This window comes from Porites lutea, chromosome 11 (genome assembly GCF_958299795.1).
Source record: "Porites lutea chromosome 11, jaPorLute2.1, whole genome shotgun sequence".
Lineage (NCBI taxonomy): Eukaryota > Metazoa > Cnidaria > Anthozoa > Scleractinia > Poritidae > Porites > Porites lutea.
This window is the reverse complement of record NC_133211.1, coordinates 12,594,128-12,618,813: the sequence shown is the minus strand read 5'-3', so window position 1 is coordinate 12,618,813 and position 24,686 is coordinate 12,594,128. Positions and strand designations below refer to the sequence as shown.

The following is a 24,686-nucleotide window of genomic DNA, read 5'->3' as shown; positions in this document are numbered from 1 at the left end:
ACGGACGTTTGTTCTTTTATTTCTGCCTTTTATTGAACAGGCTTCTGAATTGATTCTATGCAAAAAGCCACAAAGTACCACAAAAAGACAAGCTGTCTCGTGGAGAATTTTTTGCTCGTGTACTGTTCATCTTTAAGGATGATCGAAGTAGATACGGATGTCCAGAAAAAGAATAGCTAACATTTAAAAAAGTCAAAAGGAATATTAAGCAAATAAATATAAAAATATATGAAGAAAGAGACTTCCGGTTTTTCAGTTCTCTCCTGATCAGAGCTACTAAATTCTTCCGGCTGGTTTGCCCCACTTGCAGCTGGCGCTTCCGAAAAAGTATTTTTGTTCAAAAAAAATATTTTTGTTTTGGCGTATTTTAAAAATAACAATATCTATTACCTTTTCAGAACACTAAAAAAATAATAACCATATTTAGTCTGATCTCGATGCTCATTTGACATGTACACCGGAAGTCATGTTTAGCGATAGATTATGATTGGTTTTACAGGTCAAACATATATCGTCCCTACATCAGCCCGCAGGAATATATTGTTTCCTGGCTTTCTCTTGGTCACAGCTTTCTACCAAAAGCTCCATGAAAAGAAAAATATTATCAACAGCAGTAAAGCCGGTGAGAAAATATCAGTGTTTCGATGTCACCAGGCAGTCACCGGGCAGCATTTTCCGGGGTCACTTTAATCATGCGCCTGCGACTTCCGACAGTGGGTTGGGTCCGGTTCAGCAAAGCGCCAAAAACTTACCATCCGCGCCGTATAGGGCGATTTGTGATATTTCGATCGTGAATACAAGATTCTTGCATGAAGATGACGTTCATATGATTTTTCTATCGTTATTTCTTTGTAGTTGATCGCTCAGCGGTAACAGGAAGGTTTTCTCTCTTCCTCCGAGTGCGTGACGGTGTTGTTCAGTTGCCGTAATGGAGAGCGAGCTCCAGGCCAGAGATCGCATTGGAGTGCAAGACTTTGTCCTTCTCGAGGACTTCCAGAGCGAGGATGCGTTTCTGGAAAACCTAAAGAAACGTTACAATTCTGGGTTGATTTATGTGAGTACAAGGAATACTTAAAGTTTGTTCAAATTTCAATTCGTCAAACGGCAGTGCACACAGGTAGTGTCACTTTCAAGCAGTTAAGCTTAACTTGTAAAGCACGAGTGTAGTTAACTTTTTTTCTTTTAGCTACTCAAAGTTATCAAGGCTTTTATAGTAATTGTTTCTCTTTTAGCGATCCTGTTGTTGGTCTATTTTACATAAGTAGCACTCCTCTCTTGTAACTAGCTAAGTATTTATTAAAAAAATTCCATGTCAGTTAATTCGCTTAAAGTAAACAACCGATAATTGTTCTCAAGGCTATAACATGTAAATTGTTATTCTTTTGTCATACCGCATTAAACATATTTGTTCGAATTCCTTTACTTATCCTTCTTTTTCCGCAGACTTACAAAGGAACTGTAGTAGTGTCTGTGAATCCATATAAGAACTTGCCAATTTATAGCCAGGATGTCATAGAGAAATACAGAGGGGAAAATTTGTATGAGCTGCCTCCACACATGTAAGTTTATGTGTCCTCAATTTTTATTATGCTCTAAGTTTGTGAAAATTTAAAAGAAAATTCGATTCTTGTTAAGAGGCAATAACAAATCATAATATAATATAATAACATTTAATATTATAAAATTTATAATGAAATGATATTATAGAAGTCACTGGTTTGTAAAATGATTTTTAGTTAGAAGATTAGAAGTAGTCATGTCAGATTTACATTCTTTTGCAAATTTGTGGTGCTTATTAAGAAAGTAATTATTATCAAGTTGCTACAGGCTAGATTCTTTAATTGCTAATATAATTAACATTAATTTTGAAAAATTTAAAATATTCAGTGCCCCTATAATAAAAAGCAGCTGCCATGGGTGTAAACCATAAAACAAAAAAATCTATAATTTGTTGGCTCTATATGTTGTGGGCTCTTTACTCAATACCAGTATTTTATTATTGTTATTTTACAAGTAGGCACCTGTTTTTTTAAGCTATTGATAGGGTTTTTTAAAGGTGTCAAATTAAGATGGAATCCATCAGGAAATTGAATATGAAAAATTTCAATTTTCAGTGGACAAAAACATTGTACCAGAATAATTTAAACAACGTTGTATTCTTTTTTTACACTTTTCAAGGCCTAGTTATCTGTAATAACACCAAAGACTATTTCTTATAGGAGCCTGAGAAAATAACAAGAATTGTGAAAACAGAGGTAAAATTCTGAAAATTTTGTGTGTAAGGTGTCATTTGTGAAATTTGACATTTATTTTCCCAGGCTCTCGTAAGAAATTTTCTTTGATGTTATTACAGGTAACTAACTACATCTATAGCCCTTGAAAAATGTAAAAAAGAATGCAACATTGTTTAAATTATTCTGGTACAAGGGTTTTGTCTACTAAAAATGAAAATTACTCAATTTCCCGATGGATTCTGTCTTAACTCTTCCGAGTTCCAAGAGTGACCAACATCGATTATCTCCTTACATTATCTTTTCATAATCAAGAGGGAAGGTAATGAGAATCAATAAAATGATCACTTACAGAAAAATTCTTTTCTCAACTTCTTGTATCAACTTCTCTCAACTAATTTTGTAAGGAAATGTTTTGAGATCAGTTTGAAGAATTTGTATGTGGGTATAAATGGCGATTAAAGGGTTAAAGTTGGGTTTTGTCTCCCCATTTTTCCTCAAGAATTGGATAATGAAATGAAAATCATTAGGAATAACCTATTATAAACAATATTTGCCTCTGAAAGTGAGGAGAGAGGAATCTTGATGATCCTGGTTATTCTTGAAGGATTTGAGAGTACATCACATTATGCTGAATAGAGGAGCAAGTGCACTTAGTACATTTAACTGTAGCTTGAGCTGATTGGCATTAAAAAGATCTTGTATCTGTCAACCACACATTTTTGTTTTTTTTGAGTGTATTCTTATACATGACTGTCAAAATGTCAAATATAAGAAGATTTTCAAGCCATAATCTGCACGAAGGTTAATATTTATTATTATTGACTTTGATTCTGTTGACTATTATTTTGATGTCTCTTTGTGGTAGTATTGCCAGTGTTAATTCTTTTCTGTGACCCCCCGCACAATTTTATTTCATAGTTTCACAATTTACTTCTTTATTTCTTTATTTATTCTATAATTTCAAAATGTTTTGGCCAATTTTGTTTGAATATTTTGGGGGAGTAGTGAGTGACTTCATCTTGACATTATGTTTGTTCTAAATCCCAAACCATGTTCCATTTTGTGTCAATTGTTAAGTCCAGAAACCTGTTGAGTGATAATTCAGGGTTTTGAGCATAGAATCGAGAGGAGGGAAAATAATTTTTCAGTGACAATTCTTTAACAAACGTGGTTTGTAGAGCACACCATAACATAAATGAGTGCACACATACATCACCGAATACACTACCTCATCAATTATTTAGTTCAGCAAGCGAATGCTTGTGCTTCTCTTACTATCCCATTTATAGGTCATCAGTAAAACGTGGTCAGTGGTGGCTGCTGTAGAATTTATTATGAATGCATTTTAGAGATTTGATAGGTGCTCAAGAAGCTAGGGTTGCTCTTAGCCATCACCCTTATCGATCTACATCCGTCATGCTTAGCAAACCTCCCGCTTGCATCCATAACAAGAAAGTTCTTCAGAGTTATATCTCAGTAGTGGTAATATTAATATAGTAAGCAGATTATCATGGTCTAGTTTGAATCCACATTTCAGTGCTTAAACATTATTTATGTACTTTTTCAGCTATGCTATTTCAGACGCAGCTTACCGTTCGATGAAAGAAGAGAGAATTGATCAATGTGTGTTAATTTCTGGAGAGAGTGGAGCGGGAAAGACAGGTACGGTCAAATATGGTGGTCTGATTTCAGCTAAGACTAATAAATGCTCCGCAACAAGTTCAGTTTGAATGGGTGTGGCAAAGTCAGATGCTCGTTCAATCTATATAACCAAGATAAGAGATCCAATTTCACACTGATTGGATGAGTAACATTATTGAATTGGATTACTGATGTTTTAGCAGAAGAGAGAAAGTATAGGAATATTATATTGTTATTTAGTCAGTGCAAGTGTAAAATCACTGAGTATTTTGGCTCATAAAGGGCCTTGGGTTTCTAAATGTGACTGGGATGAGTTTGTTTTATTTTTTTATGTGAAGCAATTGTCATATTTTTTAGGGAATTTAAACTGATTATTATTAATATTAATATTATTATTATTATTATTATTATTATTATTATTATTATCATGCCCATTCCTTGTAGACTCAGGTAGGATGTTCGGCCTGGTTTATAGTCCTTTGGAGCAGGTTACAACAAGTCACCATGGGTCCCAGGTCTCTCTTTTCCTTCTTCTCACAGGGACAGTACTTTCCTTAGTATCTTTGCTGTCCCCAACAATGCTATTTTCTGGATAACTTCCAATCTCACGTTGATGCCGATTCGCTTCATCTACTCCTTAAAGTTGAATGATACGGCTCTGAGGGCCCTAATAACAACAGGAACTACAATGACTTTTCAGATCATCATCATCATTATTATTATTATTTCTATTATTACTATTTATAAGTAAGGGAGCCTAACTTGCTATGACAGTTTTCAATGGGGCTGTCATTATCATATTGATGCAATGGTAATTATGGCTATTATTCTATCACATATTTTTAGAGGCATCAAAGAAAATCTTGGAATACCTAGCAGCAATAAGCACTTCCTCAGATGATGTTGAGAGAATCAAAGATCGTCTCCTTGAGAGTAACCCCGTTTTGGAGGTGAGTTCTCAGTGGGTAGGATAATGTATAGTGGGATCAGGGTATGGTTTTTTGAGGAACTCAAATAGGATAATGATATTATTGTGATCTCTTGCTAGGTACCTAAAATTACTTGAGCCAAGCTGTTGCTACAAAAATTGAAGTATCTGTTAGTAGACATATTAAATTTTGCAAGCAGAATACTGCAATGCTGATTGTACTACGTGAAAAGTTAACTCTGCAAGACATCAACACGACACCAAAAGAACTCAAAACAGAGCGGGATTGTAGCCATAAACAGCTTGGGCCCTCTTTTACGATTAGCATTGCAGTGTTCTGTTTGCAGAATTTAATATGTTTACATTATTATTTTTGCTGATCAGGTGTTTATAGATCCTACGTTCTTTGGCATATTCGTTTGCGGTCCTTTGCAAAAGAAAATGAAACAGCACTTTATCAAAGATTACTAGACATCTGTACGTTGTCTGGGTAACTTTAAAATGGAAATAATACTGTTTTGCAATGTATGAATTTTTAGTCTCTCTATATACTGGTAGTTTACTTAACTATTTGTGTGTGTTTCTCTGTTTTCTGTTCTTGTGTCCCTGACCTAAACATTTAAACATCTTTTCTTTTAACTGGCTGCCTGGCATTTTTAACTCTTAGGTTATTTCGGGCAGCCAGCGCCCCTATCATCATCTGTACTATTGTTATAAATTTTTATTTCTTGCATATTATGGGGTTAAATAAAGTGTTGTTGTTGTTGTTGTTGTTGTTGTTGCAGTCCCTTGTGGTTAATTTTTGTACTATCTGTTAGTGTTTAGATAATAGCAAATTAATGATCCAAGTAAGGTTTACTCTAGAATTCTAAGCTTTGTAGAATTTCTATGAAGAAATAAGAAATAAATTCAAAAAAATAACCTGTTCAAGTTTTATTGTTCCTTGGTTTTCCTTTTTGAAATAGCCTGGCAAAGAAAGTGACAGCTCACTTGCATGTCCACTTGCCACTTGAAATAGAGACATTGCTACCAGTCCATAATATTTCTTGGTAGTTGTGGGCATTCGCTATTCAATGAGCCACTGCAGTTTACGTTAGGAATTCTGAGGACAAATGCATGCTATTTACATACTAAGCAACGTCCACTATGGTTCCACGTTTCCTTTTTCACCCATTTCAACCAACCCAAAACAATAAACAACACTGTGTCAGTCACACGTGCCTGACACAAAAAATCCTCACATATGCATGATACCATGACCTCTAAGTGTACTCTCTGATAGCTTCTTGGTTTTTGATATTTCCCAAAACTATCCTTTTTAAAGGCTTTTGGCAATGCAAGAACCAATCGAAATGATAATTCAAGTCGCTTTGGCAAGTACATGGATATTCAGTTTGATTTCAAGGTGAGAGTATGTAATTAAGTGTAGAAATGCTGTGAATGTTACATGCATTTGTATGCCACATTACATGCTAACTCACTTAAAATGTTTCAATTTTAGGGATCTCCTGTTGGTGGGCATATTATCAACTATCTGTTGGAAAAATCCAGAGTTGTCCATCAAGCAAAAGGTTTATTTAGTCCTCATTTTGTTAACCATTAGGCTTCAGTAATTCTCTCTAATTTACAACCAGTGGCAAAAGTGTTGAGACACTCCAAAGAAAAAACAACCTTCCTTGCTTCAAATCGCTGCTAGTCACAAGTCTGTGAGATATAATACTCAACCTCCCCCTTCCCTTCCATTCAAAATTGTTCCTCCAAGTTTTGAGCATGATCTTGTATTGCTGTTAACTTTGATAAGGGGTGGAGGGGGACCACAAGCACAAGATCATGGAGAGCCCATGTAAGCGAAAATACGGTACAGTGTCTCAAGTACTTTTGCAACTGGTTGTAGGATTTAATTGACTGCACCAACACAGCTACCATCATGTTTTGGCTGAATTAAAATGTGAACAGCAGTATGTTTCCTACAGAAAAACTACCGACAACTTGCTTTTGATTCTTGATTTTATTGTTTCACCTTAGGTGAAAGAAATTTTCACATCTTTTATCAGCTGTTGCAAGGTGGCAGTAATGAGTTACTGGACATTCTTGATTTGGAACGAGACACTTCAAAGTATTTTTATCTCAGTCAGGTATGCCTAGATGTGTCTCATTTTTACCTCTTATTAAGGTGGCTGAACACAGTTTTGCAGGCTGTCAGCGGTAATTGGCGTGACGGCACATGTTTTAAATTAGACAAACAAAGTTGGTGGCAAAAAAGCAATGTTACACAGAGGACAATTATTCAAAATCTACTCATTAAAATTTTGTGATATTTGTCAGAATTGTTACTTAAAATAATAAATAACGAGAACTTTAAAATGGAAGTTAAACAGACAAATTTTGTGACACATTTGATAATTACGATACAATTGTATTATTGGTTATCTAAAAACCCGTCTGTTAAAATTTGGTTAAATAAGTTTCAAATGGTAATGAGTAATTATAGTAAGCTGTGTGCAAGTTTATAGGAAAATCTAATGGGCGAATTTTACTTAAACTGAGCAAAAGTGAAATTTTAAAGTTGCATTCAATCATTCATGTTGCCATGGAAACTATGAAAATGTCAAAATTTACTTGTCAATACAAATCTTTCATCAGTATTTTATTCACTTGCCAAGTAACCTCAGCTTGTGAGCCGCAACCTTTCTCTTGCCGTGATTTGGCAAATGACATATATCTCTCAGCTACCTTAAGATGACACCACTATGCTGTTAGTACATATCCAACCCTGTAAATGTTACAAGTCAAATTTGATTTCAGGTTGAATCGTGTTAGCCCAGGTTTGTTCTTAATTTTTTTGCCTGCTAAAGGAAATTGAGATTTAACTGAGGTTAGATTAAAATAAACCTGACATCACATTTGACCTGGGGCCCGTTTCTTGAAAGTCCCAGTTATTTTTCGGGCCCAAAATCAAATATTCAAATCAAAATATAAAGAATAGGAGCGTGGGTCCTGGCAAGCAAACTACTCCATTTTGTTTCACTAACTGATAGTTTTATCATGCTAGATGGAAAACTATTGAAACCTTGATTTTTAATGTAAACGGAGAGAGCTTACCGTTAATTATCGGGACTTTCGAGAAACGGGCCCCTGGAACATAATGTAATATGCCAAACACTGAGAAACAGATGAAAGCATGGGGCTGTAGGCCGAGTGCTTCCATCTGTTCTGAGGTGTTTGGAGCCCATGATGAAGCACAAAGCCCAAGTTTTTGCCTTTTCTTCTCAAATGAAACAATAAAAATGCAACTGCAAGTGTTTTGATCTCAAATAAAAACCTTGTGGTGTTAGATCTGGTGTTTCATTGAGTATCAAGATTCATCCACCTGACCCAAATGGTTGTTATTTATTGGCTTTCAACAGCAAGAATAATTCAATGAGTTTGAGAACAACATCAGAAAACTGGTATCAGTGTGATTCATTCTAGAGCAGGAGGTGTTTCAGTGGCACCCAACGAGAATATAGTTCAAAACCACTAAAACATAGCATTGTTAAACGTATTTTAGTATTTAAACGGTAGATATAGGCATATTTTCATGTCCTAAAAGTTTTTCATCTGTTTGGATTTCCTAGCTGAAAGTCTAGTGATCCGAAAATGATAGGGATCAAAACTTACCCTGTCGAAAATTTCAGGTAGAAAAAGGCTCCCGAAAATTCTAGGTGACCTTTTTAGGGTAAAAATCCCTTAAAAATGGGCAATTGTACCATGTTTTAGATGTTCGAAAATGCTAGGAGAGGTAGGCAAGCAAGAACTTTTACAACAAAATTAATATTCTGAAAATTCTAGATCTCAAATCATCTTCCAAACAGACATTTTTCGGAAAATTGACGTTGGGTGCCCCTTGTGTTTATGATCTCAAATTTTAGGGTGGTGACACTCATGTGGAGTCTCTTAATGATGTGGCCAACTTCAAGCATGTGAAGGAAGCCTTATCTATTATTGAGTTCACTGAAGAGGAGCAAAATGCATTGTTTGCTATCATCGCATCTGTCATCCATCTGGGAACAATTGGTTTTCTAGACCCAGAAATTGAACATGGTGAAGTTAAACTAGAAAATGGTCGACCTGTCAATGTTGTGTCAAAGGTACTGAAAATAAAAACTAGAATATATATAACTAATATGAAAGAGTGAGTTGCTAAGAGGTCAATATTAGACCTTGATTAACATTAGTTGCTCATATGAGACTTATTTTCCAAAAATTTTGACCTAATGCTATGCTAAAATGATATTACCAGAAAATGCTCCAGTTAGAGCTATATAAACAGTGCCCTAGACTTGTTAAAGTGTGCATAAGCAACAGAAATCATAAGTTTTATTTATGACTTAAATCCCTTAATGAGTGTTTAGAACTGCATAGGTTCGAATGACAGCAACTCTTTTATCTTCAAATATTATATTTGGTGAGCTACATTTTACTATATGAATTTATTGGCAAGCTGAGAATGCCTAATTGGACAACAGAAAATAAATATTTCTTGAATATTATTGAGTTGCAAGATGACAGCAAGCTACAGTTTGTACTGTGGTTTGCACGTTGTTTGTGTCCTCATTGAACTACATGCATATGTGTTTTGTTGAAAGACAGTGACACTGAAAAAATATTTTAGGCATTCATGGTTTCATTATGTAAATGCATGGTATCATATTATTCCTTGGCGTTTAATTTTTTTATCCATTTGCTAAAGTGACACACTTTTTTGGTGGGAGGAAAACCCTTTACTGTTAGGCCTACTAGTGTTTTTATTTATTTAAAAGTTGGCTAGTATGTTTGTGTAATGATGTGTTAAAATATCTAAATAAAATAGATAGTAAAATAAAAAAATATTTCTACTTTAAATCCTGTACAATTTTATTTCTTGTCCTTCACTCTGTCCATCACTTATCTTTCATAGCTTCTGGGCTGTCCAGAAGAGGTTTTGGAGAAAGCTCTCACAAGTCGGACAGTAGAGACTAGAGGAGATAAGGTACTGATAAAATTCTCAGCTTTTCTACACCAGACAAGGAACATTTGGCATTCACATTATCTCTGTAATAGCACCTTTTCTGTTATGGCTCAACAAAATCCTATAACCTTCACACACACAGTTAAGGGTTAGTTTAGTTGTTTTTCAATAAAATTATCCAAAATAGGCTCAGAGCCACAAGCTGCTTCCATGAAAATGAAACCAAAATGTGAGCAACTTTTTTTGACACATGTCTTTGTGCATGACCTCGGGGATTTTTTACTTAACAATAAAGACTAATCTTTCTAGTGGGTTACTAGCTTAATTTTTTCTTTGTTAAATGCAAGTTTTTTAATACATCATTGTCTTGTCTGTAGGTGAGGACACCACTTACCAGTGAGCAAGCTATCTACGCCCGTGACGCACTGGCTAAGGCTGTATATGACCGTATGTTTACTTGGCTTGTTCAGCGAATCAATACATCACTTGTCAGCCAGGTAATTTGGCCCAGACATACCCTATTAAATAAATAGTTACGGAGTTAAGGGACAATTGCATCGCCGTTATGATAAAGGGTAAAGTATTATAAATGCTCAAAGATTTTAAAATAGTTTCTTATAACAATTGTCAAGAAAGCTTTTAAGAAGGGGTTTAAATAACCATTTTTTTTCAGATACCACATCATCACCTATCTTATCTTGTCCCTTATTCCATTTAGCAGCTTTTGTGCACCATAATTTTAGTGTTTTGTGTAAAAAGGACCCAGCCTCACACCAAAATACTGGACTAGTTAAAGTTGAAAAAAATGTAGAAGGGTCTGTTTGATCTCATCCTCCCTAAAAATTCACCCTCCCCTGCCAAACAAATTTGTGTTTTGCTCTCTGAAATTACTCTCCTGGTGAGTGTTGTAGAAAAAAATAAACAATGCTAGGAGACATGCAACTGTTTAACTGCTAAGATCTTATTTTGTTTTTAACTGTTATTTTGCCAATGTTGTAGTCTTACAGAGGAAAGAAGACACTCATGGGTATACTGGACATCTATGGCTTTGAAATTTTTGAAGCAAACAGGTACTTTGTAACTGCTATACCTGTAAAAAAACTGGACATTCTATATCCCTTTATGAAAGGGAAACAGCTCGAAAACACTTTTTTTAACTCTTCAAGCCCCAAGAGAGTGATCAACATTAAATTTTCTCCTTGTAATACATGTATCTACGCTCAAAACAAAGTAGTCTTGTGTGATCAGGTCCTTAATTATTTAGAATGTCAGTGGTCACACAAGAAATGAATGAAACTGCAGATACTTTATCAACTTCTCCCCACTGCTTCTATAGGAAATGTATAGGCACAACAAATAAGAATTAAAATTTTGATATTAGGGTTTAAAGGGTTAATGTATGGGGCAGCATGGTTGGTACAGTGGTCAGAGCACTCACTACCTCCCAATGAAGCCAGGGTTCAAATCAAGGATGAGCTGCTACATAGTGGGACAAGTTTGTTCTTGGTTCTTGCTCGCGCCTTTATTCTCCAGGCCCTCTGGTTTTGCCCTCTCCTCAAAAACCAAGATTTCCAAATTCCAATGTAATCTGGAATTAGTAATAGATAAAGAACCAGTTTTTGGAAACCCTACCACTAAATCATTATTTTTCATTTAATCAATTTTAATATTTATTTATCTATTTATAAAAACGTTTGCAGTATATTAATATAATTTTTTTCTCAGTTTTGAGCAGTTTTGTATCAATTATTGTAACGAGAAACTTCAACAGTTATTCATTGAGCTAACATTGAAGGAAGAACAAGATGAGTACAGAAAGGAAGGAATAATGGTAACTTTACATTAACACACTATCTTAGCACTTGTAACCATTTGCCTAAACCATCAAATTTGTCACTGCTCCTTACTAGTCCTATTTTTTTTAACCGATATCAGCTTTAATGAAGAAGACTAAGGGCCTATCCGCACTAGCAAAGAAGCTGTTTATTTAGACAATTTTTCTGTCATCAGCAACACTTAACAAATACAGATGGTTTGTTGCGATTTTAAAAGTTTTGTCCCACACAGGAGGCACGGACAAAATCGACCAAATAAACAGAAATGTGTTTTTCTTATCAATCATTATTTTGTTGTAAAGCCATTATTCTTCCCATTGACAAATGCAAGTGTTGTCAGATGTAACGGCCTAATAAGAGTCAATAGTTTCCAGTGTGGATAATATTTTTCAAAACAAAAATTGTCATCATACAATTTTTTGGTATAGATGTTTCAAAGACAATTCCAATTTTGTTTGCTGGTTTGAATAGGCCCCTGGCTCACGAGACAAAAGTATAGTTCATATTGAGAGTGACATACCCCATTCATAAAAACATGCTCCATTTATTTTGTAAGAGGCCAAAAAACTGATATTACCATTCAAAAGTGCTCTCAAAGAAGTTTGAACTCAGAGGAATAGGATTTGAGTCACAGACTTTTAAAAAGCCTTTTAGCCTGATGAGAATTTTATTTTGAAAAAAAAATTGAATAAAATGTAAAGCTGTCTTAGCCATAATATTATTTGAAAGGCACACACAAGAAACTTGGTTGCTTCTATACTAGCGACAAACCTGAGAAAGCTTGTTGTCCTCATGGACTGTACAAGTTTAGGCGTTTTGTGTTTTCTTACTGATAGCTATGAACTGTATCTGACTATTTTGAATAGCTTTGACAATTGTTTAATCTTGTTGTAGTGGGAGGAGGTAGAGTTCTTTGACAACAAGGTGATATGTGATCTTATTGAAGCCCGGCACCAAGGAATTATTGCTCTTTTGGTAAGCAACTTTTCTTCTTATCTTATGCAGCTACACTTACTGTTGTGGCAGACATTAAATTTTGTAATGGTAATGTAGTCTTTCCCTTAAAGTCCCAATAGTGACCAAAATCAATTTTCTCCTGACAATATCCATACACTGTCAAGAGATAAGCTATGGGAATTAATAGCGGAGCTCCACGCGCGCTTCGCGCACGCGTGGGCGGAGCCCCATTGCTAAGTAAATCTACCCATCCCAGAAAATTTGGTAATCACGGGACCGTACACCGACCGCCGACTGCCGACCGCCGACCGACCGTCCGTCCGCACCACAGGAAAACCAATGTTTACTCTCACATTTTAACTAGTTTGGGAGCCCAAGAGAAAACTAATTTCACATCAATGTTGTGATCAATTGACAGCTGTCAAAACAGGACATCTGCTGACCAGTATCACCTGACCGTACCGCGGGCTCAAGTGTTGACCCATCGAGGTCTAGTATTTTTTGAAGTTATCCGCTGATTAATTACCCGTTTGAAATGATCGCAGGCTCAAGTTTATTTTTTCCAAGGATTCATATCAAATATGTTGTGTTTATGTCACTATGGCCCCGCACTATTAGAATTTTGATTTCAAACTGACTTCGGAAGCGAAAATTCAGCCAGTTTTTTTAAAAGTACAGGTGGGGAAGACCTTATCTTACCATGGTCACGCGTTGGTCACGCTCTACGTCCAATTTTTATACTCTGATTGGTCAAAATTTGACAGGTGAGTTCATGCGAAAAAATTATGCAGCATCTTGAAAATTGTTTACTTTGACAGCTGAAGCTGAAGAGTTTTGTGTCAACTTGTGATGTTTTTAACTGTCTTTTTCTTCTGGATGTACAAAATGAAATGCAGCTGCTATCAAGAGTCTTCTGTTATTCATGGCTGGTTTGTTTACTGGGTTTTTGGTTGAGGAACGCGTCGCTTGTCAAAATTTGGTAATTCGATTTCGGATGGCATCGTTTTCGTTCAGTCACCTTGCTTAATGCGTAAGAGGTTTTAAAAGTCTCAAGCAACTGTGGCCTTCCTTGATAGCTTTCAGGAACTGAATCTCGAATGGTAAGCCTGAGTAACTACTGTATTTGATGTTTGTTTTTGTTATATCTAATTTCATGAAGTCTTGCACATTCACGCTGACAGTTTATGCGGCAAGTTTATGCACGTTTGTAGCCGTAGTTTGAGTCAATGATCTGACCTAGTATCAGGTTTGAACGGTTTGATATAAGCTTACAGAACTTTAAAAAGCCTTCAGATATATTTGCTCACCACAGATAGAAAGAAAACGTTCCGAAGAATATTTAGTTATAAATTTGGCTGTAGAAAGAAAACTTTGAGCGATTTTCTTGCTTCGAGGAGTTCACCTTGGAAAACAGTAAACACCCGCGCCGTTAAGCCGGCTTATAAAGCTTCACGCCGAGACTCAGGATTTTTAGAGACACTTTAATACTTGTCTTCATGAATGAAAATTGTTATCTCTGTAAATGTTTCACCGAATTATATTTCTTTTTTTGATTGTTAGTAGTCTCTCTTGCAATTTTAATCGTTTGTCTGTGCCGTTTGTTTTCATCGTTCATAAACATCGCTTGCAGGAGTACTCAAAAATGTCGTGCGTATCAAACGCTTTATAAGATTACACATCGTTACAACTGAAACCATTAAATAACAAAAAAATAATAATAAATTCGCTATTATGTTGAAGCTTAACTCTATTAAAGTTCATTCAAACACTCGACCACACTGACAGCTCGCACTATAGAAACGAGAACCGGCTGCCCATATGGGTGATTTTGGAAATTTTTGAACGGTTTCGCTTTACGATTGATCGTCCTGAATATTGACTGAGTGCAATTTGTCTTGAAAAACTGTGAAGTACTGCATTCTGTCCGAGGTCTGTATGATAAATAGTACTGTTTCACCTCAAAGGTGATGTATAAAAATTATAAAAGGTTGGTTTAAACACCCCCAGATTTGTTGGCAAGAATTTGTAAAGTAAACCTGTCGAACGCAAAAAAATTCGGCGTGATTTGTTTTCCAAGAATTTGTTTTCGAGGCCTAATCTACTGTGATCTTGAATGTGATCGAAGATGTTTGCTATTTTTTGGGTGTACATATAAGGTTATCAATTCGATGTAAGATGTCTCACTCTAAAATAATTTAGCCTTTCCCTCAAACGTCACATGAATGTGCCCTTAAGTTAAATGATTTGTAGATTAAAAGTTTATTTTTTGATTTAAATTATAAATTTATTAATTGGAGCTTCGCTTTTAGCCCTGGCTAAATCTATATATTAAAATGGTCACCCAAGAGAAAATCCCTTGATCTCGTATCAAATTCTCTCAACTAATTCTTTATGGAAATGTATGGAGATCAGTTTGGACAATTTGTATGTGGATACTGGGGCTTAAAGGGCTTTTGGTTAAACTCTAAGCTAACAGAAATTTTGGAGAGTAGGTACTGTTAATGTAGCTACGCAAGGTAGGAGGGCAGCATTCAAGATCCTCAGCTGAAAATAGGAGGTCACCAAAGGTGACTGCCCACTTCCAAGCACCCTAAGAGACCCTAAGGGCAGAATGAATACTTACTCAATGTTGTGGTCAGATACAAAAGCAGACGGTACACTTTCAGTTTTTTTATTCTAATGGATAGGATGAGGAATGCCTTAGACCTGGAGAAGTATCAGACATGACATTTCTGGACAAGATGGAGAAGACAATTGGAGAGCATGCTCATTTCATCAGGTAGCTGGTGACTGTTTTTGTTTGACCGGGTGATTTTTTATCTCAGATTATATGCTTTTGCTACTAACAGCTCATATTATTTAACCTCACAGTTGCTAGTACAAAGCAGCAAAATACTTAATATTGAGGGGTGTAATGCTGCCTCATTTTATTTCATAGAGGTGCTGCTATAATAACACATGACTGTCAGATTAACCCAATACAATCACTTATCAATAACAAGTATTTATTTATAGAATTAGGATACAGGTTTCATTCTTTCTGTTTCCCTAATCCAAAAGTATTTTTAGTTATATTGGTAACAGTAATGTTTTGAACAAAATATTTTACAATTTTTTCTTTTGACAGTCATGCTACATCTGGGTACAGTGAGCGGAAAACCATCCAACGAGAGGTGTGTGTCATTGGTTTTGGTGTTTCACTTCTGTAGTTTTTCCAAGCATAAGACAAACCACTCCATTTTTAGTACTTGTGGGTTTGTGCACACATTCAGTTGGCTGTTCTTTTTAACAGCCATATTTTATAATTTTATAATATTTTTATGTAATAACATTTTCATTGTTAAATGGCAAGGTGGCACTCAAGCTGACCTTGTACATGTTCTGCCAAAAAAAATAAAAGTTATAATGATAATGATGAAAGTGATAATAATAATAGTAATAATAATAATAACAATAATGATGATGATGATGATGATAAATTAAATTGGTTTTGGACCATGAAAACCCTCAACAGTAGAATTTTTTATTTCTGAAATGTCAATTTGCTTTAAGGAAGCAACCAAACAGGTGTGATTTTAATCAACAGCAAGATATTGTTATGTTTATTTGTTTGTCCCTTGAAAATTTCACCTAGTGTATATGCATTTTGATTTGATTCCTTTTTCTTTCTGACAGGAATTCAGATTGAAACACTATGCTGGAGATGTTACGTACAATGTTAATGGTAAAGATTCTTAACATCCATGCTATAATTTTCCTCACTATATTCACTGCAAGTATGCAACTTATAGTTTAAGTAAATTTACCGACTTAATGTTTTTTGTTTTTTTTTTTATCAGCAAGTGCTGCATGAGCTCTTCTTATGATCAGGCATAGGCTCCTGATTTCACAGGATAAAAATTTCACAGAAAAGTTAAGACCAGAACATGTATTGTTTTGTTTGTGGTGTTCACATTTCATATACTTATATTATTCACCCAGGTTTTGTAGACAAGAATAACAATCTTCTGTTCAGAGATCTGAAAGAGGTGGGTCATTCTTAATGCAATCTTACATCTCATAAGTGTTTTTCCAAATTGTATTAATTTGTTATTTTACTACATGCATCTGCCATGCCTTGCCAAAACATATGAGCTGCCAAATGCCACTGTCTTTGTGTGACATCATTACTCAGTATTTTTTCTTTCTATAAATAAAGATGCTAAACTTTCAGTCACACATCACCTCTTTTAATTGTTTTTCATGGACCAGGCAATGTGTAACAGTACAAACTGCATCACATCAGAAGTGTTTCCTAAGAAAGAAATGCTGTCTTTGAAAAGGCCAGAAACAGTAAGTCTTGCACATAAAATAATAAAAAAATTACTGAGGGAAGGTCATGCATTTTAGTTATTGGTCTTTAATTTTTGTTTTGGATTTTGTTATTCTCTAGGCAGGAACACAGTTCAAGACAAGTTTGAACAATCTGATGACAATCTTAATGTGTAAGCAGCCATCCTATGTGAGATGCATCAAACCAAATGATTCAAAGAAAGCAGGTTAGGATTCTTGGTCAATTCACTTTTTTAGCAGTTAGAAAACATCATTGCAAGTGAGAGCCTTGACCTTGGAAAGCAAGCTTGAGGGTCAATGAAGAACAATGCATGTTTTCTTGTTCACCTTGAGGTCAAGAGTGGTTTTAAATATATCCCTGTTGGTTTATTTAGATTTTTAGTCATGTTACCTCAGTTTAGTTGTCAAGTGTTATTGTAGCCACACCTTCCCCACAACACATAGGCTGGTGTTATTGATATGAATAGCCTTCTCTCCTGGTTTAATGATTTTTATATAAAAAAAAAACTCAGCGTTGTGATTTCGATATTTTTGGGTGTCAGTTGGCCCAAGAGAAGGAAGATAGTAGTCCAATAGTTCAAGTTTGGAAGTAAACATACTTACAGCATTCTAAGAGGTGTCGGCTGTCATGCCAATAACAATGCAACTTGGATGTCAAGATTCAAGCTTGATCAGTTAATTTACCAGTACTGTATTTTTAATTATTGCAAATGAATTCTCATAATCAGTACCGGTATCTTCCAACTGATTCTTGGTGTTTTCTAACAAGTGAACATTGATAAGTGTTACTTTTCTGAAAAACAAAACTTGCCAACTTTGTTCTCACTTAAATGTGCATCCCCATTCAATTCCGCTGAGGCTAAAAAGTTTAAATTCTCCCTGGGCCTAGTTACAAAATTAATAAAAATTTAAACCTGTGTTATTTGGAATTTTCACATTTTTTTTTTTTTTGCAGCTGTGTTTCAAGATGATCTTGTGAAACATCAGGTAAAATACCTGGGTCTGATGGAGAATCTTAGAGTTAGAAGAGCAGGCTTTGCTTATCGCAGACCTTTTCCATTTTTCCTTCAAAGGTAGGCTGTGCGTGATGTACCAGACGCTTCAACTTTAGTGAAAGTATATTAGTTTGCTTTAAAAATACTCAGTGCATTCTGGTTATCATTTGCTATGGTCATTTCTAACTCAAAATAAATATTTCATTTTCATTGTAAACATCACAGATACAAGTGTTTGTGTCCAGATACTTGGCCAACTTGGTATGGTATGTAAATTTCTTAGTTTTGGGTTTGAATTGTTGCTGGCTGTAAAAAAAAAGTTTCTTTATTTATTCAAAATGTTTAAAAAGAAATCAAATTTGAGGTCACTTACATGCTTGTATTCAAGTAGTTCATAGAGGAGAGAAATGCTTTAGTTCTTGACCACCAACATGGCCACTGTGAACTCACGTGTAAACCAGCAATATTTTTTGTTGTTTCTAGATGATCCTGGTGCAGGAGTGAAAAAAATCTGTGAGCATCTGGACTATAAACCAGATGAATACCGGATTGGGAAGTAAGTAGTATTCTCCCTTGAACTCTTTGAAAGATTATTTAAAGAGACAGGAATATAAACGGCCTTGTCATAGTTAAATACTAGCTTGATTAAGTGGGTAGTCTTGTTGTCACCGTTTCCTCTTTGAACTTAGCTCAATATCTCACTCTCTCTGATTGCATTGTGCACCATAACCAAGCAAAGGAGGGTCCCCCATGTTGGAAATTTTGAGAGGGAAGGGAGACAGTCATGGGGCACATATAATATTTTATTATTATGTACATCAAGATATACGTGCCCCATGACTAATATATTTTTTACCAAAAGAAATTTGGAGGATAACTTCTTGTCCCAATAATATTGTTATTATGCCTTAATGGGCAAATTGCGATATTAAATGACACAATATTCTGCTTTACAGGACGAAGATTTTTATTCGATTTCCAAAAACTTTGTTTGCTACTGAAGATGCTTTTCAAGCCAAAAAGCCTGCTCTTGGTATGTTTCTTAGAATGTAAGAATGTTTTAAATTTGTTTCTGGACCTTATATCTGTAGACTTTTAAATCTGCAAGTTAATTCCTCTTCTGTGATTTTGTCGGTCAATTAACTTTGTAATTTTTTCTTCAGCAACAATTATCCAAACACAATTTAAAGGTTACTATCAGCGCAAGAAGTACCTTAGATTGCAAGTCGCAGCTCTCACCATAGCAACACACTGGAGAAGAGTACTTGCTCAAAGACTTCTTGAGAGAAGAAGGAAGGCCACACAGCGGATTCGCAAGTAAGTATTGTTTGATATATTTTGCTTCTCTCACAACACCATGGGTGTTTTTAATCCTCCTTTTTGTACTAGTGAACATAGTTCTATGTTCTCACAACTCAAAATTCACAATTCCTACAGTAGAAGCAATATTGGGTATACTTGCGTAATAAAATGTCTCATGATGTTGAGGGCATATCTTAAAGTCAGAACAGTTCTAGAGTTCTCAAGTTCTCATTACCAGATTTTCTAAGATTAAAATTTCACCTTTTTTCTTGCACTAGCTGGTTTGTGCTTATTTTACTCAGTCTTCAAATAATATTTTTTGAAGGCTGTAATATCTAGCTTATATTTTCCTGTCAGGCAAGCAAGGGAGGGGTAGGTTGGGTTGGTTAACTCAGACATGGTTTATATTGAAACTGCTTACACTGTACATGTAGGTTATTCACAGGTTACTCACAGCTTACCATTGGCAACTAGGTACCTTTTTTATTTTTTTATCTGCTGTTTTGTAAAGGTTTATCAAGGGATTCATAACAAGAAACCAGCCTGCCAATGAAGATAATGTTGATGTAAGTGTAGTGTTAATTAATTCTTGGTGAAAGAATCAAAGATGGTAAATTTTATTGTTACAGTAATTAGTTCTTGCTTGTTAATATCTTTATTGATGACTGGCTGTATTCACACTAGAGATGGATTATCCGTTGGATAATTCGCGTCTGGCAGATAATACGTCTTAATTTGAAAATGGAACACTCTTAATTTTGGATGGGCAATTCGCCTGACTTTATCCATCTGTTTTTCGATCATTTTTGACGGATTTTGAAGATGTATTATCCATCTCTAGTGTGAAAATGGCCACTGTTATGTGACTTTTGAAAGTTATTGCAAATTATATTATTATTAACTGTCCCATCTGTTTTAGTTTGTGGCATATGTGAGAAAATCTCATCTTCTACTTCTGGCCAGAAGTCTACCCACTACTGTACTGGACAAGAAATGGCCAAAGCCTCCTGGATCAATGATAGAGGTTACAGCATTTTTTTTACCACATGACTGTGTCGTCACGAGTTCAGCATAAAGCATGCTTTTTTTCCACACATAAAAGTTTGAATCGGTGACATCAGTGATAAAGTTTACTATTTTAATGAGGCTACCAGTGGGAGATTTAGTATGTCATTCTCTCTCTCCTCTTTTTAAAATTTCAGTGTTGTAGTTTGCCCATAAATAATTATGAACACCCATATTTCCTTCAACCAATGATAATATGTTCCATTCTATCACATTAGTGTTAAATTTTAGGTACCTTTTTGCCAGTAGAGTGTTCGATCATTTTTATTTTTCAACATTTCATTTTACAGGCTTCTGATCAGCTTCATAAGGTGCACACTCGCTTGCTGGTGAGGAAGTATATAAGAAGTATCACTGTTGAGAGAAAAACTCAGGTAAGTAACCATGCATGTCCCTTTTCATTTTAGTCTTCTCCTTTTTGTGTTGTCTTCAGGGATGGTTGTGTACTGGTTAATGTAGGAAGTTTGTGGCTGCTTTAAATTTTTCAATGCAATGTAAATTTTACTAAAATTAAATTTAACAAATTTCTGTTTTTTTTTCTTTTAGCTCAGCATGAAGGTGACAGCCAGTGAAGTGTTTAAAGGGAAGAAAGCTAATTATGAGTCAAGTATTCCACTAGCATTCAGTGCATACAGACTTGGTAATTTTTTATTAACTATTTTACATTTCCAATGTTATTATCACTATTTGACATATATACATAATATTTGCTTTTACTTTTAAGGAAATAGTTTGACAATAACATCCTACCTTTGATCCAATTAGACATTGAACAACAAATGCTCAAGCAAAAAGTCAGTGCAGATAAGCAGATTTTGCCATCATCAGAAACAATCAAGGTAATCACTAATTCCTACAGCTTCCTTGAGAGCCAAATAGGAAAATTGAAGAAATGTGGTAAAATACTGTGAAGTGATGCTACTTTTCACATGTATTAATGAGTGGATATTCATGCAATAAATTAATATTGTCCCTTAAATAATTTCCTATCTTTTTTTTAATGATTGGAATGTTGTCTAATGTGCCTAACCTATAAAAATTAAAACCTGTCAATGTTTTTAGGAGTTGAGTTTTTAGTCTATTTGTGTTTTAGTTTACAAAAAGCTTAAAATATCACAAATTTTGTTATAGTTATGGTAACAGAAGTTCATGTTGTCTGATTTGGTTAATCACTTGTACGATTACACACTGAATTGGACTCTATTCACTCTTATTCCAAATATGATTAATGTGTTATCTATCAATGACACTTTTTCTTTTTTTTTCATCTTGTTACTCCATTTTATGTCATGTGGCTGTTCTTTAGGAAGTTTTTTCTTTTAGAATTAGTCATGATTTATTTGCCCATATGCACTCTTTTTTCATCAAAAAGCTGTAAAAATATTTCTTGAGAGAGTACTGGTATCATGCAATTTACGGTAAAGGAACAATAATCAGCATGTCAGAGCTAATCTGGTCTTTTAGAAGCATTTTTGTAGTTAGGTCTCATAATTCTGTCATTTTTTTTTCCAACCTACTCTTACTAGTATTGCACTGGAGTACACAAGTATGACAGAAATGGCTATAAACTCAGGACACGCATCCTTATACTTACAGACCAGGTAAATAGATTGTGAAACATTTATGTTGTTTGCAGACAAACTGTCAGTATTAACTGGAGAGAACACTGTTGCCCTGATATCTACGCACAGATGAATGGGAATTAGTATAGGTAATAGCATGATTTGTAGTGATATTTGGCATAAATACCACGAGTGATATTTTGGAATTGGTATACATAATTTGAGACAATTTTGAAATATCACGAGTGGTATTTATGCCAAATATCGCGTACAAATTATGCTATTTTTTGTTTATACTACTACCCGCAAAGGTTTTGTAATTTTCACATGTAGGTACTGTATTTCAAATTAAGCTGAAATACCCCTGCTCTAAGCAAATCAAACTGAAGAATGTAGTAGTATAAGGTATATAATTTCTATGGCCCACATACATACATACGAGATACATACGAAAAAAAAAACTTGAATGTTTTAATTGAATGTTTTAATGTATTAATTAAAATAAATTTACCCATGCACTTGCCAAATAAATGCATCCTTTCTTATTTTTGCCACAACTTTGCCTGCCAAAAAAAAACATTTGCAAGTAGCAAACTACCGGTATTCCTGATACACAATCATATGTAACTGGCACAGGCAATTGTTATTGAAGGAATTGAAGCACATCATTTTTATGACAGGTTTTCACTAAATGCTGTTCTGTATGAAAACTTCAACAATCAACAATGAGATTTAATGCTAATGTAATGTTTTTGGATCAATGTAGGTTTCTGGGAAACTGACCACCTACCCCCCCCCCCCCCCCCCTAAGCTAACATTAGCACTTACTTCTCACATAGGGCAAAATGTTGGCTTAAAGGGGGGGTAGGTGGTCAGATTCCCAGAAACCTTAAATACTCCATGTTTTTTGTAGGCCATCTATATCCTTGATGACAAGAACTACAAACTCAAGCACAGAATTTCAAATGGGAGTCTCATAGGTGCATACAGTTGAAATTTATAATTATCAGTCTGACCATATTTTGAAATTATGTTACTTGGCAACTTCCTTCAACAGTCTCCCACCTCTTGTTATTTTTTAATGCCCTCACTTGTTTCAGGTATTTCAGTCAGTTCAAAAAATGATGGAGTCTTCGTTCTTCACGTGCCAATTGATGAAAAGGCTGACAAGGTTTGTTTGAAGTATTTAATGTGAGGACGCTCTTTGTATCTGCTGTCAACACACCAAAAAGTGTCTTAAATCGGACATGTGCTAAACGTGGTAAAAACAAAGAAGTGGCACAGAGCTGCAGGCGAGTGTGTCTCTGATGTTTTTACCACATTTTGACGTCCTCTGTGATCTATTACTATTACCCACGGCATTACTTATTACCCACGGCAAAATGGAATCTATTTGTTTTATCAGAAGCATGTGCTTCTGGTTTTATACAATGATCAGAAAAGAAAAACAAAAGACTAATGCACATAAGAAACTTACCTAGTGCCTCGTACCACTTGACTGTTCAAGGATTTGTGCTAGTTTAGGCATTTTTTAAGTCCCAAACCCTACTTGTCGTCTCTGCTTCTTTTTTCTTTATCTTACTTGCATTCACTTTTTCGACGTCTTTTCGTGCTCGAAGCAGAGTAATGGTGAAAACATTTTGCAAACAGCGAGTCTTTCGTGGCGATGTCACACGATGGTAACTGTTGTGAAGATTTCTTGCAGTTTAGACATTCTCAAGTTGTCAAGAACTCTTTTCGTCTCCGTTTCTCCATGATTTCGTGTTCACAAACAGCTCCCGCTAAACTTTTTCAAGGCTTTTACTTGCTTAATCCAAAATAATCTCGCCAACATTTTCAAAACCACGCGCCATGTTGGACACAACAACTGAAGAAAACAAGTTTCCGGTGACGTCATCCTTGTATCTGTACTCTAATAGATCATGGGCAACGACCAATCACAGCGGGAGTAGCATTCACATAATTGTATAAAAAAAAACTAGATAGTATCTATATAGCTGGCAAGTGTCCTTTTTTGAATTGACTGGATTTGCCCTTGTCACCATCATCTAATTATTTTATTTTTCAAACTTCCCTAGGGTGATATTATTCTTACAAGCACTTATGTCATTGAAACAGTAGTTTACATCCTCTCAGCTCTCAACAACAACCAGCTCCTCAAAATTGAATCAGGAGAGTAAGTCTGGATAAGATTTTATTGTCTTTGCACTTACTACCATGACTTTATTCGGTGAGCAGTTACTTTCAAGATTGCAATACTGTCAGTGTGTGATGATCCTTTTGGGTTTCTGGGAAACTGCCCACCTACCCCTCCCCCAAACCAACATTAACACTCACTTCTCACTTTTAGGGGAGGGGTAGGCGGGCACTTTCTCAGAAATCTAAATTGGTCAAGTTATCTTGTAGGAGTGCATCTAGCCTGCGTAGCAAGCGTTTCCGTTTAGTTTCGGAGCAAAAAAAGACCGAGGAAGGGGATTTTCGGTTTTGACCGTGCGAGAAATGAAACGAGAGCCATTTTTTGGCAATTTTTCGCGCGGTCTTTGACTGTTGTTCCTCGTTCTTTGGTCCTAAACCGCACAGAAACGCTTGCTACGCAGGCTAGAGTGCATCAAACAATCAGTTCATTAATATGTTGGCTCTTAACAAGCGGTCAGTAAATTGGTCTCGTAATTCCGTTGTGTAAGACTATTTTGTAGCTTAAGCTTGTTTTTCTGTAATTCTTATTTATTTACATAGTTAACATTATAATCAGCTTATGACTGCTGTAATCTTTCCTCTCCGCCCGCGTGGTCTAATTTTTGCTATTTGCGGGCGAAGATGGCAAAACGATGAATATGAAAATAAA

At 35.3% G+C, this 24,686-nt stretch overlaps 1 protein-coding gene across 1 annotated transcript in view; it reads left to right on the top strand.

Moving 5' to 3' along the window:
• Positions 1–523: 523 nt before the first annotated feature.
• Positions 524–24,686, top strand: part of LOC140953047 (unconventional myosin-Ic-like) — a 33,625-nt gene continuing 9,462 nt past the window's right edge. The window contains exons 1-34 of the mRNA XM_073402530.1: positions 524–622; positions 856–1,054; positions 1,444–1,559; positions 3,802–3,896; positions 4,722–4,825; positions 6,128–6,208; positions 6,305–6,374; positions 6,829–6,938; positions 8,715–8,933; positions 9,743–9,814; positions 10,171–10,290; positions 10,793–10,863; positions 11,519–11,624; positions 12,523–12,603; positions 15,273–15,364; positions 15,713–15,758; positions 16,261–16,309; positions 16,567–16,613; positions 16,837–16,917; positions 17,018–17,123; positions 17,873–17,990; positions 18,138–18,178; positions 18,396–18,468; positions 18,869–18,945; positions 19,076–19,229; positions 19,726–19,780; positions 20,134–20,238; positions 20,570–20,653; positions 20,826–20,919; positions 21,045–21,118; positions 21,806–21,880; positions 22,755–22,821; positions 22,942–23,012; positions 23,920–24,017. Coding sequence (XP_073258631.1) covers positions 929–1,054; positions 1,444–1,559; positions 3,802–3,896; positions 4,722–4,825; positions 6,128–6,208; positions 6,305–6,374; positions 6,829–6,938; positions 8,715–8,933; positions 9,743–9,814; positions 10,171–10,290; positions 10,793–10,863; positions 11,519–11,624; positions 12,523–12,603; positions 15,273–15,364; positions 15,713–15,758; positions 16,261–16,309; positions 16,567–16,613; positions 16,837–16,917; positions 17,018–17,123; positions 17,873–17,990; positions 18,138–18,178; positions 18,396–18,468; positions 18,869–18,945; positions 19,076–19,229; positions 19,726–19,780; positions 20,134–20,238; positions 20,570–20,653; positions 20,826–20,919; positions 21,045–21,118; positions 21,806–21,880; positions 22,755–22,821; positions 22,942–23,012; positions 23,920–24,017 — 2,978 coding nt within the window. The 5' untranslated portion in view covers positions 524–622; positions 856–928. The remainder of the gene's footprint in view (positions 623–855; positions 1,055–1,443; positions 1,560–3,801; positions 3,897–4,721; positions 4,826–6,127; positions 6,209–6,304; positions 6,375–6,828; positions 6,939–8,714; positions 8,934–9,742; positions 9,815–10,170; positions 10,291–10,792; positions 10,864–11,518; positions 11,625–12,522; positions 12,604–15,272; positions 15,365–15,712; positions 15,759–16,260; positions 16,310–16,566; positions 16,614–16,836; positions 16,918–17,017; positions 17,124–17,872; positions 17,991–18,137; positions 18,179–18,395; positions 18,469–18,868; positions 18,946–19,075; positions 19,230–19,725; positions 19,781–20,133; positions 20,239–20,569; positions 20,654–20,825; positions 20,920–21,044; positions 21,119–21,805; positions 21,881–22,754; positions 22,822–22,941; positions 23,013–23,919; positions 24,018–24,686) is intronic.